This window comes from Gopherus flavomarginatus, chromosome 7 (genome assembly GCF_025201925.1).
Source record: "Gopherus flavomarginatus isolate rGopFla2 chromosome 7, rGopFla2.mat.asm, whole genome shotgun sequence".
NCBI lineage: Eukaryota > Metazoa > Chordata > Testudines > Testudinidae > Gopherus > Gopherus flavomarginatus.
Window position 1 is genome coordinate 58,363,317 of NC_066623.1, and position 19,023 is coordinate 58,382,339.

Here is a 19,023-nt window from a genome sequence, read left to right on the forward strand (position 1 = left end):
ATATCTTTTACTGGACCATCTTGTGTTGGTGAGAGAGACAAGCTTTCGAGCCACACAGAGCTCTTGCACTGTATGTTATATAGTTGAACATTTTTAGCAGAAAAATTCAGGTACTGTGAATAGAGCTTGAGTTAGAGTACCATTACATTTTTCAGACTCAGTTTTAAAAGGAAATACAGGACAAAGCATTTCAATTCACCTTTAATTATTTTTGTTTCAAAATTCCTCTTCTGGTTTATTTATTACAAAGCTGCTATTTAATTGGGAATAATGTTCTTTATTACCAACTTAAAAAAAAAATCCAAACCTAATCTAGTTTTTAGTTTGCAGTGTAGCATTGGTTTCTCCCTGGTTATGACATGTTACCAAAACAAATACTGTATGTCTTTTAAATACGTCAGTGCCAGCAGAAGTATGCAGAATGGGGGTAGGTGTGGAGAGTATAATTTTATAATTGGTATATTTGAATTGTATACAAAGAAAGCTAGCTGTTTGTTCTGATATGAGCTGATGTGGTTTTCATACTGAGCATACTAGAATTTTGAAACCATGGAAGAAACTGTAATGTACATTGGTTTAAGTCATTTTGCTAAATGTGATCTGTCTAACAGATTACATATTTTCCAAGTTTTGTTGATTTAAGGTTTACAGTGGTCTTTCAATTGCATGAAATTAGTCCTGTTTTTTCTTTTCCTTCTAATTATGTTGTATATTTTAATTACATCTTGTATTTTGTGTCTCAGGATAGAATTTGAAGATCTAAAAGATTTTATTTCCATAGTAGGGATGATTGATTATTCCAATTCATTTCACTTTTTAGGACCAGGTTCTGCCCTCAGATATGCATAGGCTACTGCTATTGAAACTGATGGAATTTTAACATGCTTATCTGAGGACAGGCTTTTGTACTTTATGTTTGAATGGAGAACATATTATCAGTGTTTCTTTACTTTCTCCAGAGTTCACATTTAAAACAAGATACAGTCATAAATACTAGACACATTCTAAATAATAAGAGGAAGTTATTCTTAGGTGCACACGTGCACATACTTTAAGAACACACACAGTAGAAGAAAAAGCACAGCTTTATAACAAAGCAAATTATTTTTCCACATTATGAGTTTTTCATCTTGTTATACACATCTGAACAGCTTTGTCCTTGTTAAAAGAAGTGAAAAATCTTTTAGGAAATATCTATGTGGGGAAATAACTCACAGAACCATCCTGGTATAATTCTCCATGTGGACATGCTTATTCCAGAATAAGAGTGGCTTTGGGGGAGAGGGCTTATTTTATGTTGCTTTCAAAATGACATATAAACTAAACCAAAAAAACCACTCTTATCCTGGAATAACCATGTCTACACGGGCAGTTATACTGGTATAATTATATTCGTATTGTTCTCCTAGTAAGTTTCTCCATGTAGGCAAGCTGTTGTTCAGCAAGAGCCTCTACTTTGGACTGTATAACTGGATTACGTAAATCTCTGTCCACTAGAATCCAGTAAAAATACAATGTTATATTTTGTGTGTCAAATCACTATAGTGGCACAACAGAATTATGTTTAGCATTTCTACTCAAAATACTCCTTAGGACAAAGAGAAGGCTATTTTCAAGATAGGCTAAAATCTTCAGGTGTGTGTTAAAATAAATATTTTTTTTTCAGCAGGGAAACTTGATAATTGTTTTTAAAATTAAAAATTGAAAGAAAATCTCTCGGCAGAAGAGGATTTTAAAGATTATCATGCCATATATTATGAAAATTTAGCAAAAATATCAATGAAATCCTCTTTTTTCTTTTTTAAAGCTATTCAGATTCAAAAGTCACTGTGTTCCTGGTAGCCAGAAGTTTTGGCTTTTGTTTGCAACTACATTACCTACATGTAACTTTTTAACAAGCAGAAATACTAAACTGGTGAGCATTGCGCATGTTTAGAAATTCCCTGCAGAACTGATATTGAAAACATTTTGCACTTGGCAGTAGGTAAGCTCTGAGAAGTTTTGGTTCATTAATCACTATATACCTCTCACAGACCAGATTAATAGCAGCACATCTGAGGAACAGCAAATTAAAACCAGTTATTGCTGTCAGAATTAACTTGGTAATAGTTATGTAATTTTTGGCAGAAGCTAGCTACATGTTCCAAAAGGTCCAAAATATTCTGACTATAAATACTGATATTCCACTGATTATTTAAAATAAACACTTCAGAGCAAAAAACTAGCGCTTAGGGTCCAAAAACATATAGTTTTATATTCCTCCAGAATTATTGACTCAGCTGTTGAAAGATTTTAGGAACTGTTCTAAAATGTGTGTAGCAAAGACCTTAAGTAACTAAATGTGTCAGTAGTGAAGACTACTTTCAAAAACACAAAATGTAGATTTTCCAATGACATTCTGCTTTCTTGGTTACACCCCATAGCATATTGTAATGGGAGCCAGAGGAGGGTTAGAAAAAGTAGTTATTTACCTTTTAAAGAATTTGAACAGGTTGTCAAGAACGTCTAAGACTTTTGTTTTATGCCATAGTTATTTTTCCCCCAAAACTTTTTTTGCCACACTTAAATTTCCCTTTAGTTTTTTTTCTGGGGTCTCTTAATCTGCAGGTGATTCCTGAGGATTAGTAAATACAAATAGTTACTTTATATCTTTTCCATTGTTCTAGATGGTTTAATATATTTTTGTATTTATCCATCTTGAAAAATGCATAGGGAGAGATGAAAGGTGTAAACTTTGTTTAAACTGTTGATATTTTTTAATTCTGCTTTTTTCTTCAGTCCTAATAACTAGATTTCAAGTTTAACCATTTTGATTTTTCAAATATTAAAAACCTTAAGTGTTTCTCCGTTTAGCATGAATGCAGTTGTAAACTAGGATTCACAATATTATTTATGAAACATTTCAGGGTCTTTGCACTTTAACCAGTCATTCAGTAATTAACTTTCATTCTCTTACATTTTAGTCCTCTAGTTTTGTGGATGCATTGGGAACACACTAGTAGCCAAATGTACATACAGCTATCCTTTATTACACATAGTTAAAGCTTTTAAAGGAAAGGAAAAGATGAGTATTTGGCCATGAGATCAAACAGCTTGATTGTCTGTCAATTTACAGGTTTTAATGTTATTTTAAACTGATATATGACTAATATCATTCTTGTTTGTTTGTACAACTGGAATAATTGTTTGTTAATAGAGAAAATGCAAATAGTAGTCTTAGATAGAAAATCCCCTAATAAAACATATTATTTGGACTGATGCGTATTAGTAGCTGTTTGAATTGTTGACTATGCTGGCCTGTTTTCTTCTAAAGTGGTTTTACTTGGATATCCATTTTCTAGCTCTAGTAGTGCTCGCTACCAGTACACTCTGAAGTTGGGTGAAATCCTGGCTCTACTGAAGTCAGTGGGAACTTTGCCATTAACTTCGGGGCCAGGGTGTTACCCATTATGTTCAAGATATACTAACTGCATATACTAAATAATTTCCTTTATGCTATCTGCTGGTTTTCTATCACTATATATGTGCACTAAGTCATTAAGCTAACATAAAATAAAATGTACAGATGCTGTAGAATAAAAATTTGACTAGAAAGTATTTCAAAACAACTCAAATGAATTGGTTCATGCTGTCATGATTTTCCCCTATGTTAAACTTTTCCAGTGTCGTAGAGTTTTTTAATGATTATTATCAGATGCTACAGAAATTAGTTTAATGTTTGAGAGTTGTCAAATAACTCTTAGGATAGTATTCTATACATAAATGTATCAATCTCATGCAGAATTGTGCATATATATACAACATCCATATGCAGACTTGCTTGCAAATAATTTACCTATGGATTTGCAATTAAGCTAAAATAGAAAACTTACCAAAAACAAATTTTGCTGCTGCTTTTTGCTTCTACAGTAGATTGAAAATCCAGAAGTCAACTTGTTTTTTTTCTTCTTTGTGTTACCAGTGTTATTGTTAATCTGTAGTTCTAGTGAAAACTTTTTTTTTCTTGCTCTGTTAGATCCAAACTGTATTAAGAAATTGGTCGTCTTCCTGCAGATTTAATAGAATAAAAAAATCAATCCAATTAAATCTCTCTAAGAAACATAACTGAAGTTCCAGTGTATTCTATTCCAGAAAAAGGGATAGTAGTGTGTTTGAAGCTGCTGTGTCTTACTATCACATGCAGAAATGCACTAACCAGCTACAGCTGACCCAGATTCCATATGCAGTACGCTTGGACAGTTTTCCTTTTCTTAAACAAACACGCACTAGACTTAGCCGTTCAGCCCACCTCTGATGTCACTATGAACTCACTGAAGAGCAAACAAAACTCCTTAGGGTTTCCTGTCATTGCCTTTATGAAAGGGCAGGCGAAGGCTGAAGAGCTATGGACAAGGAAAGATTGTTTGTTGGTTAGAGGGAGGGCACTATATGGAAACAGTCTGTGCAAGAGTTCAGCAGGCAATTACAAAACTAATATTTTATTTCACAGCCTAAAGATGCCTTTCAAGTTGTTACAGTACTGGGCTTCATTTAGAAGAAAGATTCTTTCAGACTAATGAACTCAATTTGAGTTCCCAGGAATAAAAGAGGCAGACTGACTGGGTACAACAGGAAGAATGAACCATTTATAGTCTAGAAGAATGTTGAACAGAATGTCACATTCAATTCTTGAAGTTCACTTAATAAGAAACAGTTTTGGCTGTTACACTCACAAAGAATCTGATACATGTGGAAAATGTTAGAGCTATGTTTGGTGTTGGATTGGGTATTAGAATATTTGATGCCATCTGATTAGTATTAAAAGAAGCAGAAGCCACATGTATTACGTGCTTTTAAGAAATGAAGGATACCATCGTCCGCTTTTAATTCTGTCACTTGACAGTTTGTGTACAGGAGTTGATTCAGTTTGGGATTTTGTTTAGTGTAGTTGTCAATTTTGTCAGAAATGACTAATTAAATAAATGTTTTGGTTTATTTTTTTCTTTTAAAATTGTTTTAGATTTGATAAATGGGTCTAAGGATCTTGTATTTTGCAGAGGAGCTCTCTAGAAAGGTACTCTTAATTGTGCTAAAGATAAAAAGGCTGTCACTTAACTTTAAGCAAGAAATAGTTGTTTAGATATCTCCTTCCAGAAATAATCTGTTCACTAATCCATAAATTTATAACAAATACTACACTTTTCTTCCTTATGAATCTCTGTTGTTTGAACCAGTAAACATTTGTCATGGTATAATTCCCCACTCTGAACCTTAGCGTCCAAAAGATGGGGTACTAGCATGAATTCCTCTAAGCTCAATTGCCAGCTTAGTACTTGTAGCGCTGCCACCAACCAGGAATTCCAGTGCCTGGAACACTCTGGTCCCCCCAAAACCTTGCCCGGGGACCCCCAAGGCCCAGTCCCTCTGGATCTTAACACAAGGAAAGTAAACCCTTTCTCTCACCGTTGCCTCTCCCAGGCTTCCCCTCCCTGGGTTACCCTGGAAGATCACTGTGATTCAAACTCCTTGAATCTTAAAACAGAGAGGAAAATTTACCTTCCTCTCTTCCTTCTCTCTCCCCCTTCCAGACTCTCCCTGAGAGAGAAAGTAATCCTAACACAGAGAGAAATTAACCTTTCTCTCCCCCTTCCCTCCTTTTTCCCCACCAGTTCCCTGGTGGATTCAGACCCAGTCCCCTGGGGTCTTACCAGAATAAAAAAACAATCAGGTTCTTAAACAAGAAAAGCTTTTAATTAAAGAAAATTTTTACTGTTTTTTCTATCTTTGTACATTTAAGATGGAATATGTTACAGGGTCTTTCAGCTATAGACACTGGGAATACCCTCCCAGCCTAAGTATACAAGTACAAATTAAAACCCTTTCAGCAAAATACAAATTTGAACTCCTTCCAGCCAAATACACATTTGCAAATAAAGAAAACAAACATAAACATAACTCGCCTTATCACCTAGTACTTACAATTTTGAATCTATAAGAACCTGTATCAGGGAGATTGGAGAGAAACCTGATTGCATGTCTGGTCACTCTCAGAACCCAGAGAGAACATTAACCAAAAACTAACAGCACACACAAAATCTTCCCTCCATCAAGATTTGAAAGTATCCTGCCCCCTGATTGGTCCTCTGGTCAGGTGACAGCCAGGCTCACTGAACTTGTTAACCCTTTACAGTCAAAAGAGACATGAAGTACTCCTGTTCTATTAACCTTTAACTATCTGTTTATGACAACATTATTCACCCTTCTTTCTATTTTAGATAGTACACTGTTCAGATCAGGGACTTTTATTGACTATCTCTGGACTACTGCCTAGTACAATGGGATCCAACATGGTTACATCCTTTAGGTAACACCACAGTATAAATATTAAATAATAATCACTGATCATTATTAATTTATCATTTTAGTAAATTAATATTCTAGTATTAGCAGAATAAAAAATCCTGAATTAAAAATTAGATGAAAATAAAATTAAACTCTATATCAGATTCTATTTAATAACTTTCTATGAACTTTTTGTCACCTTTCAGCCAGAAGACTATTAACTTGCTTCTGTGTGCATGCAGACTGTGTTTGTATATTAATATTGGAGCAATGCCCAGAGGCCCCACTCAGGACTAAGAGCTTCACTGTGTTAGGAGCTGTACAAACACAATCACTGCTCCAACGAAGTGTGTTTTTAAATGTTCTTCCACCTGTAAAGCCAAACATTTTTGGATTACTCTGACTCTAATTATACAGGTCTCAGAAAAAAGAAAAACATAACTAATTTTAGAAGTCCCATAAGTATTACCTAAAATAGCAGGGGGATGGGTTGTACAAAGTATTGAAATTAAGGTTGGCTATATTGAGGCCTTCCAGGGCTAGAAGTAAGTGCTTTGTCTCATTAGAAAACTGAGATTTTCCCCATTCCAAGGGTAAGCTATGAAGTTTTCCTCACCCTGCAGGGTAATGTTATATTGGGCCTTTTAACAGTTACAGGACTGAATATTGCCTGTCCTGCACTTCAGACTGTATCTTGGGGGATGAAAAGAAATCATTTCTATAACAGGTTGTTTTTAAGTGGTAGCAGCAGCAAGCTGCTCTGAAATTTACAGTGTTACATGAAAGTCGGATTAGCGAGCAGAATGTAGGCAAAGCAGTCACATTTTCTTATGATATGGATGTCTCCTGGCGGGAGAGGGTGTAAGTATGTGTGTGCATCCCTACAGTGAAATGTGCAGATCATGAGAAGCTCTTACCAGATGCTGAAACAGCAGTAGATGTATGTCATGGTATAATTCCCCACTCTGAACCTTAGCGTCCAAAAGATGGGGTACCAGCATGAATTCCTCTAAGCTTAATTACCAGCTTAGAACCTGTAGCGCTGCCACCACCTAGGAATTCCAGTGCCTGGTACACTTTGTCCCCCCAAAACCTTGCCCGGGGACCCCCAAGACCCAGTCCCTCTGGATCTTAACACAAGGAAAGTAAACTCTTTCCCCCACCGTTGCCTCTCCCAGGCTTCCCCTCCATGGGTTACCCTGGAAGATCACTGTGATTCAAACTCCTTGAATCTTAAACAGAGAGGAAAATTCACCTTCCCCCCCTCCTTCTCAATCCCCCTCCCAGACTCTCCCTGAGAGAGAAAGTAATCCTAACACAGAGAGAAATTAACCTTTCTCTCCCCCTTCCCTCCTTTCTCCCCACCAATTCCCTGGTGAATCCAGACCCCGTCCCCTGGGGTCTCACACCAAAAAAAAAACAAAAAACAATCAGGTTCTTAAACAAGAAAAGCTTTTAATTAAAGAAAGAAAAAATAATAAAAATTATCTTTGTAAATTTAAAATGGAATAGGTACAGGGTCTTTCAGCTATAGACACTGGGAATACCCTCCCAGCCTAAGTATACAAGTACAAATTAAAATGCTTTCAGCAAAATACAAATTTGAACTCCTTCCAGCCAAATACATATTTGCAAATAAAGAAAACAAACATAAACCTAACTCGCCTTATCACCTAGTACTTACTATTTTGAATCTATAATAACCTGTATCAGGGAGATTGGAGAGAAACCTGATTGCACATCTGGTCACTCTCAGAACCCAGAGAGAACCACCACCAAAAACTAACAGCACACACAAAAACTTTCCCTCCCTCAAGATTTGAAAGTATCTTGTCCCGTGATTGGTCCTCTGGTCAGGTGACAGCCAGGCTCACTGAACTTGTTAACCCTTTACAGTCAAAAGAGACATGAAACTCCTGTTCTATTAACCCTTAACTATCTGTTTATGACAATGTAGAAGTAGTAAATAGAAGACATAAAGTTCCAACCAAGAGAAGAGATCTATGCAACCAGTGTGGTAGAAGAGCAGTTGAAACAAAAGCGTTTTCTACTGCAGAATCCAAAATGAGGGAATTGGAGAGAAATGTCTTCAAACTTATCAGAAATAAAGACTTTTTTTCTTTTTTCCCATAGTTGTGCACAGTTTTGCTTACTGGTTTTTAGTGGGAAAAGGCATTAGGGATAGTTATGTTATATAGCAACCAGCTCTTAAATCATAAATAAAAAATGGCAAAATGTCAAGGGGATAAAACCCATGCATAATCATCATGCCCTTACCCTAGACAGATGTTTGATATTACATCTATTCCTGATAGAGAAAAACTCAAGGTTCTACCTTTTCAGCACTTTTGAATTCTTGTGTAACAAATAAGCTATTAGTGAAATGAATTTAAAAATTGTATGGCTATGTTGGGGCATGTATATATTAGAATGAAATTCACCCATCCCCACACATAGCATGACAGTTTGCATTGATAAGTCAGCAAGCCTTGTGATGGAGATGAAATTCAGTAGCCTTTTTTCCACTCCTTACAGTCCATTCCTCACTCTCCTTATTTGTAGATAGTGAGGCCCCCTCTTCCAACATGCAAGGGGATTAAAGGAAATGTGATGCAAGTGTCATGTTGGTGAGAGAGAATAGTGTTGCATTTGTTGCAGCTATAAATGGTCAGGACTGGGACAAGGCTTTGGAAGTGGAAATGGAGAGGAATACATGGACTTTGATGTCTTTTTACTGCTTTTTTTCCCCTCCTCCTTTCCACACACTAATGCTGCTGTTAAATCCTGCTATCTTTAACTCCAAAGTTGTGAGCCTTTGGGACAGAGAATAACGAAGTTGCCAGTGGTGAAGGAAAAATATGGAAGCTTTAAAGATGAGACTTGGAATTAAGACACTAAATACTCAAAATCATTAAAGATCCTATAGAGCTTTTACAAAGTGTTAGGGAGAGGCAGGGGTCCTGGAACAGTTTGTATAGTGGGGGTGCTGAGAGCCATTGAAGCAAACTATAAACCTGTATATGATGGAAACCACTTCAAGCCCAGGGTTGTGGCAGCCCCACCCCCACCTCCACCCCTATCAGCCCTAGTTCCATCACCTGTGGGGAAAGGATGTTAATCCAAGTGTCCTAATCAGATTTCAATTTGCATATACTCTTTGTCTAGCAAACGCTTTCCCGTTGCTGCAATTTGATAAGTTTTTGTTCGTTTTGCTGGCATAGAAGGGGAGATTTTTCTGTTGGTCTGTTTCAACACAGCTGCGTTGGAGGAATTAAATATTAATAGATTCTAAGGCCAGAAGCTAATCGTCTAGTCGGATAACTGTATACAAGAGGCATAGAACTTCCTTCAAATAATTCCTGTTTTAACTAGATAATATCTTTTAGAAAAACATCCAATCTTGGTTTCATAAATGCTGGTGATGAAGAATCACCGCAACCTTTGGTAAAGTGTTCCAATGGTTAGTTAATGTCCTCTGATAAAAACTTACACCTTATTAGATTGTATCACATTGAAAATGTTTAACAAAGTTCATGTTTTTGAACCTTCTGTGTTGAATACCACTATAGGCTTGTCAAGGGAATGATGATTAATTGTTGGGATTACAGAAGCTGAGACCTGGCATAGTTGCACATAGTTTGATACTTACTTACTTTGAAGATTCTGAAATGTTAATATGCTTCCACCGTCAAAGACTAAGAGTCAGATTGTGCCTGGTCCCTGTATAATATACAAGGAAAGCTTCCAACCTTCCATTGTGCCTGGCCTCTGTGGAGAGAACAGAGGTGAAAGTAAGCTGGTACGGCGTACCAGACCAAACCGGCTTCCCCAGGCTGATGCTTTAAAGGACCTGGGGCTCCCTGCAGTGGCCAAAGCCCTGGACCCTTTAAATTGCCTCCGGAGCCCCTCTGCCGCTACCCTGGGACTCAGGTGGCGAGGCTTGGGCGGCGTTTTAAAGGGCCCGGGGCTCCTGCCGCTGTGGGGAATCCTGTAAAGCGCTGCCGGAGCCCTGCCGCTGCTACCTCGGGGCTGGGGTGGCCAGAGCCCCAGGATAGGGGTAGTGGTGGCAGGGCTCCGGCAGCACTTTAAAGGGCTCCCTGCAGTGGCAGGAGCCCCGGGCCCTTTAAATCGCTCCTTAGCTCCAGGGCTTCCAGCTGCCTCTGCAGCTGGTAGCTCGGTGGGTTATTTAAAGGCCCTGGGGCTTCCAGCCACAGATGGAGCCCTGGGGCCCTTAAATCTTGATTTAAAGGCCCCACCTCTTCCCGTTGAGGCCGGGCCCCCACTCAGGATTCCAGCATACCAATAAGTCCTATAAGTTACTTTCACCCCAGGGGAGAATGCAAGTCCTTACACTCAATAAGCACAAAGATTTCACTGGGCTAGTACTGCTGCTGGAGCTGTTCACTGCAAAAAGGGCTGAGAAAGGAGTGAGGCAAAACCACTGGACAAGTGATGAAGGGGAGTACTGCTCCAAGGGGAGGCACAGCATTTCCAAGCAATATTATTTGTGCCTCCTTGAGGCACAAACCAGCAAAGAGCTCTTGCAGGCACAGAGCTTTTTCTCCATTGCTCCTGGAGTAAGACAAAGATTAAATGCCACAATGGATCCTTATACACATTAGTAAGTGTGAGCAGAAGTACATTCAAATTCAATTAATTGCTTTTTCTTTTAAATTTGAAACATTAAATAAAGGAAATACTCTAATCTTATTCATTCAGGTATTTATCTCTCCGACTTGACGTATATTGACTCCGCATACCCATCTACAGGGAGCATTCTGGAAAGCGAGCAGAGATCAAATTTAATGAACAACATACTTAGAATAATCTCAGATTTTCAGCAGTCCTGTGAATATGGTAATCTAGCTCATTTATTACTTTTGCAGTATTACTGAGGGCAACTGATAAAATGTTCATCTTCTACCATGCTCTTATTTAATAAGTCTTAACCAATTAATGTACCATTCCCATCTATAACCATAAATCCTATTAAAACCAAATTCTGGAATTGTTGGGTTATCCTGTCCTGTTAGCAGGCAGGGATAGAATGAGACTTATTTATCTTCTACTTATCGCTTCTGTATTTTCAAAATACGTGCTGTGAAGATGTTCACATCTGGCCTTCCTTGGGTGCAGGGGAGGTCAGCCCAGGCATGGTAATGGATGAGGGGGAACAAAAAACTGCAAAACAGTGGTGAGGGATCATTGTAATCTATGGCCCCAACTAAAGACAATAAGAGAAATATCTGCTTGTATACAAATGTTTTCAAGAAACTCCCTTTGTCTAACGATGAATGACATAGTGATAACTAATATATTGCCTCTTCTGTAGATATTCCTCTGTTGCCTCATGTCCAAAAATACTTGAACTCAGTTCAATACATAGAAGAGCTACAAAAGTTTGTGGAAGATGACAATTACAAGTAAGTATAAAATTCTACAACTGACTAGATAACTTTTTCTTTTTCCTTTTAAAAAAGTGAGTTTTATGTAACAGAAACCTTGAATACAATAATGAGCAGGCAAGAGATCCTGCGTTCATACAGGTAAATAAATGTAACCTCAACGCTGCCACTCTTACTTCCATAAGTCTATCTGTCTGTGTCTCTCTCTCTCTCTCTCTCTCTCTCTTTACTATAAGGAGACTGAGAAGAAACTGGAGTTAGAAAATAAGCAGCAGTAGTCGTGACTTAAATTTTTCCTTTAAACATTTTATTTTGTTATTGTTTGAGGGATAGATATATAAGAAAATTAAACATTCAAGTTGGAAAAAATCCAGTATAGTATCTTTACTCTGCTGTAAAACTGCAAAATGCTGTTGAAGGCAGAAAGTAAACAAACTGATCAGAGTAGAGATTTTTTTTCATTACTCTATTTCAGTAATTTTAGGTGGTGTAACAATAGAAAGAATTAAATGCAGAGTGGAATATGTTTTTTTATTTGGAAAATCCTTTAAGCATAATAGAAGGGATACAGAAGTAGACAATGAAAATAAGAGGCACGGAGAGACTTGCATATGAGAAGAGTGTGGAGAGATGGAACTGTTTGGAGAGGAGATATAAGGTAATAAAGATATATAAAGTAATGAATGGTATAGTGAAGGTAAACTAGGCACTCCTGTTTACACTTTTTTATATAAGAACTAAGGGGTATCTGGTAAAGAAATACATTTACATTTGATAAAAATAAATTAAATTTTATATAACGCTTAATTAACGTGTGTAACTCATTTGCCACAAGATATAATTGACTCCAAGTCCTTAGCAGAATTCCAAAGAGAACTACATGTACCTAGGTAACTATAGAACATCCATAGGTTTATGAGAGAGATTAAAAATTATAAGAGACATAAATCCTCATGCTTCAGTGCATAAGCCAATCATTGGTGGTAGCTAGAAAGAAAATTCCATGGAATTCCAAGGAAGCTATTCTATAATTGTTCATTAGAGATTCTTGCACCTTCTTGTGAACCATCTGGCGCTGACCACAGTCAGAGATTAGATATTGGACTAGAAGATAGAGTGAATTGGTCCAAAGTAGCGATTCCTATGTTCATTTTATGGACTAGGCAAAGTCAGTGGAGTCATGTGGTTTAACTGAATGAGGAATATGATTTTAGCAGTGCATATGCCTTTGTATACTGAGAAAATTGTGGAGATGATAACTTTAGTCTCTTCAAGGTGAAAGGAGATGGCCATTACTACTTTGAGAAAACCAACTGATACTTAATTCTTGTAGCATTTTCTTTCTCTTCAAAGGAAAACTAGCCCTTTTCTCTGACAGGTAAAGAGTCAGAAAGGTAACTATCTGTAGTTAAGATAGTTACTTAAAAATAAGTCTCAGAAGAAAAAGTACTTAAACAGTTTCCTTTTTCATTAAGCTGTATTGAAATGGTAATTTTAAAATGGTAACAATATTGTATAAATTATTCCTGTGGCTAACAAACCTTTAAACTTTTATTTTCTAAAAAGTTCTTCCTAAGTTCGTTAATTTAAAAATGGTCAATTCATCGAAATATTCAGCAAAAAGCAGACTGCAGCTTTCCAATAGTATTGAAGATGTCATGGAAAAGTAAACAGGTTGAATTATTAACCCAGTCAATATGATTATATATTGTATCAAAAATCTACAGAAGGATATTTCATTTGTTTTTAAAATAGTAGAGCACTTTTCACTAGTGGTGTTTACCCCTTCATATAACATATGAACAAGGGGTCATCCAGTGAAATTAATAGGTAGCAGTTTAAAACAGACACGTGGAAGTACTACTTCCCACAACGTTCAGTTGACCTGTGGAACTCATTGCCAAGGGATGTTGAGGGCCAAAAATATATCTGATTCAAAAAAAAGAATTAGATAAGTTCATGGAAGATAGGTCTCTCAATGGCTATTAGCCAAGATGGTCAGGGATGCAACTCCATGCTTGGAGTGTGTCTACACCTCTAACTACTGGAAGCTGGAACTAGAAGATCGAGTGGATCACTTGATAAATTTGTTGTCTTCTGTTCACTCTCTCTGAAGCATCTGGCACTGGCCCCTGTCAGAAGACAGGGTACTGGGCTAGATGGATCATTGATCTGACCCAATGTGGCCATTCTTATGTTCTTATTGGTTAAAACTTATAGGGCAGGGTTTCTCAAACTGGGTGTTGCGAGGATATTACATGGGGTGGTCACGAGTGTCAAGCTCCATCCCAAACCCCACTTTGCCTCCAGCATTTATAATGGTGTTAAATATATAAAAAAATGTTCTTAATGTATAAGGAGGGAGTCACACTCAGAGACATGCTATGTGAAAGGAGTCACCAGTAAAAAAAATAAATAAATAAAAATAAAATTGAGACACTATTATAGGGGTTTCAGAACAAATAAAAACAGGAGATAATAAATGGTTTTGCCTACTGTGACTTCTGCATATGCCTTTTTATTTTCATCCCTGCTGTGGAAAGCAGAACATCAAAGTACAATAAATATAAACTTGGGTTAAGTAAAAGAAAAAAAGTGGGTTGGTTGTTGCCCCCTTTTAATTGCTACGTAAGTGATTTGCATATCTGAAATTTCTCTTATGTGCATAGTCTCTCTTACACTTGTGATGGCAAAACATCTTGCAACATAAGCCAACAAATATTTTAGCTTTCAAAGCTTTACATTAAAACACTTCAGGTTCCTGATAAATTAACACTTTAACTTCTATTCCTTTTTTAATGCAGGCTTTCATTAAAGATAGAGCCAGGAACCAGCACCCCTCGTTCTGCTGCTTCCAGAGAAGATTTAGTAGGTAAATGCTTACTTACCAGAAGACATCAAAATCTGAAATCCATTCTCCACTTCTTTTGAGTTACTAGTATAAAAAATATTTTCCTAAAAGTGAAGTGCAATAAAAGATTTACAAAATGTATTTGTCATAAAAATTCTAAATTTGTTCTTTAAGTAGACTCTTGTTGTCATAGGAAACTTAGTCAGTTCCTTGGTTTAAATATGAAATTTAACTTTACATTTAAATATTCATTGTCTGCCATGTCACACTAAATAACTTCATATTTGCTATTTTCCTCTTAAATGCCTTTTTTTTCTTGGAACAATTACCTTTCAAAGGTGTAGATCTTGTTTGATTTGCAGCATACAAGATGTACATTTAAAAATGTTTTATGGTGGGATTTTCAAGAGTCTATGTGACTTAGGAGCACAAGTTCAAATATTTTCAATGAGACTTGTGCTCCTAATTCACTTGGGTGCTTTTGAAAATCTACTCTTAGACTGAAAGTACAATTATTTCTTTAAAATAAACATTTTAATATGTTAAGGAACTGCTCCTAATATAGTATAAAAGAAATGCTATTAAAGAAGACATCTGGTTAACTAGCAAAAGATTCAGCCTATGTAAGGAACTGGTGTAACCACAAGTCAGGGCCTGTGAGCCAATTTACCCTCCAAAATAATGCACATATAGTTTAAAAATAAACTTTTTCAACATTACACTTTTTTTACAGGAAAACGATTATTAAAATTTAGCTTCAGGGTATGCAGTAAGAGGGAAAATGCTATGGTACATAGACTCTTAGAATCATCTAATCCAGCCTCCTGCACTGAAGGAGGACCAAGTATACCTATACTGTCTCTGACAGGTGTTTATCTAACCTGTTAAAGATCTCCAATGACAGCTATTCCACAACCTCCCTTAGTAGCCTGTTCCAATGTTTAGCTGTCCTTATACAGTAGAACCTCAAAGTTACAAACTCGGGAATGGAGGTTGTTCGTAATTCTGAAATGTTCATAACTGAACAAAATGTTACAGTTGTTCTTTCAAAAGTTTACAACTGAACAGTGACTTAATACAGCTTTGAAACTTTACTATGCAAAAGAAAAATGCTGCTTTCCCTTGATTTTTTTAGTCATTTACATTTAACACAGTACTGTATTGCATTTGCTTTTTTTTGTGTCTCTTCTGCTGCCTGATTGTGTATTTCCAGTTCCAAATGAGGTGTGTGTGGTTGACTGGTGTGTTTGAAACTCTGAGGTTCTACTGTAGTTAGAAAGATTTTCCTGCTATCTAACCTACATCTCCCTTGCTAGCTAACCTAAATCTCCAGATTTAAACCCATTACATATTGTCCTATGTTTAGTGGACATGGAAAACAATTTATCACCACCGTCTTATAATTACCCTTAACATATTTGAAGTCTTATCAGGTTTCCCCTCAGTCTTCTTTTCTCAAGACTAAATATGCCCATTTTTAAAAACCTTTTATCATTTTTGTTGCTCTCCTCTGGACTCTCCAGTTAGTCCATATCTTTCCTAAAATGTGGTGCTCAGAACTGGACATAGTAGTCCAGCTGAGTCCTCACCAGTGCCAAGTAGGCAGGACAGTTACCTCTCATATCTTATTTAAAACACTCCTGTTAATACACACCTGAACAATATTACCTTTTTACCAACTGCATCACATTGTTGACTCGTATTCAATTTATGATCCACTATAACCCCAAAATCCTTTTCAGCAGTACTACTGCCTAACCAATTATTGCCCATTTTGTAGTTGTGCTTTTGTTTTTTTTCTTCCTGGGTGTAGTGCATTGCACTTTTTTGAATATCCTCATGTTGATAATACTCTCCAATTTGTCTCAGTCATTTTGAAGCTCTTGCAACCCATCCCAGCTGGTGTCATCCAAAAATTTTAGAAGGATACTCCCCACTCCATTATCTAAATCATTAATGAAAATATTGAATGGTACTGGACCCAGGACTGACCCCTGCCAAACCCCACTAGATACATCCTCCCAGTTTGTCAGCAAACCATTGATAACAACTCTCTGAATACAATCTTTCAACCAGTTTTGGAACTACCTTGTAGTAATTTCATCTACACCACATTTTCCTGATTTGCATATAAGACTGTCATTGGGACTTTCTCAAAAGCCTCGCTAAAATCAAGATATATCTTGTCTACATCTTTCCCGCTATCCACTAGGCCAATAACCCTGTCAAAGAAGGAAATCAGTTTGGCGTGGCATGATTTGTTCTTGACAAATCGGTGCTGGCTATTACATACAATCCTGTTATCCTATAGATGCTTAGAAAATTATTGCTGACTGGTGTATTGCTAACTGGTGTATAATCCCCTGGGTCCTCTTTGTTCCCCATTTTAAAGATAGGTACTATGTTTGCCCTTCTCAGTTCTCTGGGACCTCATGCATTCTCCATGTGTTCTCCAAAATAATTACTAGCATATGTGTCTCTAAGGTTACAGGATACATTAAAAAAATTGTATTTGGGTAATCATAGTATTGTAGGGCTAGAAGGGACCTTGAGAGGTCATCTAGTCCAGTCTCCTGAACTCATGGCAGGACTAAATATTATCTAGACCATCCCTGACAGGTGTTTTTCTAACCTGCTCTTAAAAATCTCCAATTATAGAGTTTTCACAGCCTCCCTAGGCAATGTATTCCAATGCTTAACTACCCTGAGAGTAAGGAAGTCTTTCCTAATATCCAGTCTTAACTGCCCTTGCTGCAATTTAAGTCCGTTGCTTCTTGTCCTGTCCTCAGAGGTTAAGGAAAACAATTTTTCTCCCTCCTCCTTGTAACAGTCTTTTTTATACTTGAAAACTGTTATGTCCCCCGCCAGTCTTCTCTTCTCCAGACTAAATAAACCCATTTTTTTTCATCTTCCCTTATAAGTCATGTTTTCCAGACCGTTAACATTTTTGTTGCTCTTCTCTGGACTTTTTCCAATTTGTCCAGATCTTTCCTGAAATGTGGTGCCCAGAACTGGACAGAGTGTTCCAGTTGAGGCCATATCAGTGCAAAAGAATTACTTTTCATGTCCTGTTACAACACTCCTGCTAATTCATTCTGGAATTAAATATTATTATTTTTCTTTTCAATAGTGTTACATTGTTCACTCATATTTAGCTCGTGATCCACTAAGACTAGGGTTCTACCAAATTCACGGTCCATGTTGGTCAATTTGACAGTCATAGAATTTTAGAAATCAAGCCACAGTTTTCCAGCCACCAAGCTCTGAAGACTGCCACCCACACTTCTGTGCTATACCATGACGCCGCTACAATAACCTTGGGAACCCCTGCCCCACACAACCCTGTTTTGGGTCAGGACCTCCTGTTTGAGAAATGCTGATCTTCCCTGTGAAATCTGTATAGTATAGGGTAAAAGTACACACAAGACTAGATTTCACATGGGAGACCAGATTTCACGATCTGTAACACATTTTTCACAGCTGTGAATTTAGCAGGGCCCTAACTGTGACCCCAGATCCCTTCCTGCAGTACTCTTTCATAAGCGGTCATTTCCATTTTGTATGTGTGCAACTGATGGTTCCTTCCTAAGTAGAGTAATTTGCGTTCATCCTTGCTGAATTTCATCTTATTTACTTCCGACCATTTTTCTAGTTTGTCTAGATTATTTAGAATTTTAATCCCATCCTTCAAAATACTTGCAACCCTCCCAGCTTGGCATCGTCCGCAAACTTTATAAGTGTACTCTCTATGCCATTATCTAAATCATTAACGGAGATATTGAACATAACTGGGCCCAGAACTGATCCCTGCAGGACCCCCCTTGATATTCCCTTCCAGCTTTACTGTGAACCACTGATAACTACTCTCTGGGAATGTTTTTCCAACCAGAAAAGGACCTACTTTATAGTAGATCCCCCACTTGGTAAGGCAACTCCATCTTTTCATGTGCTGTATATTTATATCTGCCTACTGTATTTTTCACTCCATGCATCTGATGAAGTGGGTTATAGCCCACGAAAGCTTATACCTAAATAAATTTGTTAGTCTCTAAGGCAGGGGCGGGCAAACTTTTTTGGCCTGAGGGCTGCATTGGGTTTCAGAAATTGTATAGTGGGCCGGTTAGGGGAGGCAGTGCCTCCCGAAAGAGGCAGGCATGGCCTGGCCCCCACCCCCTATCCCCTCCTGCTTCTCGCCCCCTGGGACTCCTGCCCCATCCACCCCCCCGACCGCCTCCGGACCCTCCACCCCTAACTGACCCATGATCCATCCAACCACACCTTCTCCCTGACCGCCCCCAGACCCCCTGCCTCTATCTTCCCACTGCCTCATCCAGCACCCTTTGGGGAGGGATAGCTGAGTCGTTTGAGCATTGGCTTGCTAAACCCAAGGTTGTGAGTTCAGTCCTTGAGGGGGCTATTTAGGGAACTGGGCTTAAAAAAAAAAAA

The 19,023-nt window shown here is 37.6% G+C and overlaps 2 protein-coding genes across 9 annotated transcripts in view; one reads left to right on the forward strand and one right to left on the reverse strand.

The window, feature by feature from the left end:
- The window catches only part of ANGPTL1 (angiopoietin like 1), a 41,750-nt gene extending 37,483 nt beyond the window's left edge, over nucleotides 1–4,267 (reverse strand). The window contains exons 1-2 of one of the 2 annotated variants that reach the window (XM_050963277.1): nucleotides 4,196–4,267; nucleotides 3,873–4,047 (exon numbers count right to left, since the gene is read on the reverse strand). The gene's annotated coding sequence lies outside the window, so the exon portion shown is untranslated. Of the gene's footprint in view, nucleotides 1–3,872 lie in introns of both variants that reach the window. The other variant, XM_050963276.1, reaches the window with a different exon arrangement.
- The window catches only part of RALGPS2 (Ral GEF with PH domain and SH3 binding motif 2), a 283,620-nt gene that overhangs the window by 192,337 nt on the left and 72,260 nt on the right, over nucleotides 1–19,023 (forward strand). For all 7 annotated transcript variants that reach the window (XM_050963225.1, XM_050963224.1, XM_050963223.1 and 4 more), the window contains 3 exons: nucleotides 11,041–11,178; nucleotides 11,654–11,744; nucleotides 14,531–14,598. In XM_050963225.1, the coding sequence (XP_050819182.1) occupies nucleotides 11,041–11,178; nucleotides 11,654–11,744; nucleotides 14,531–14,598 (297 nt within the window). The remainder of the gene's footprint in view (nucleotides 1–11,040; nucleotides 11,179–11,653; nucleotides 11,745–14,530; nucleotides 14,599–19,023) is intronic.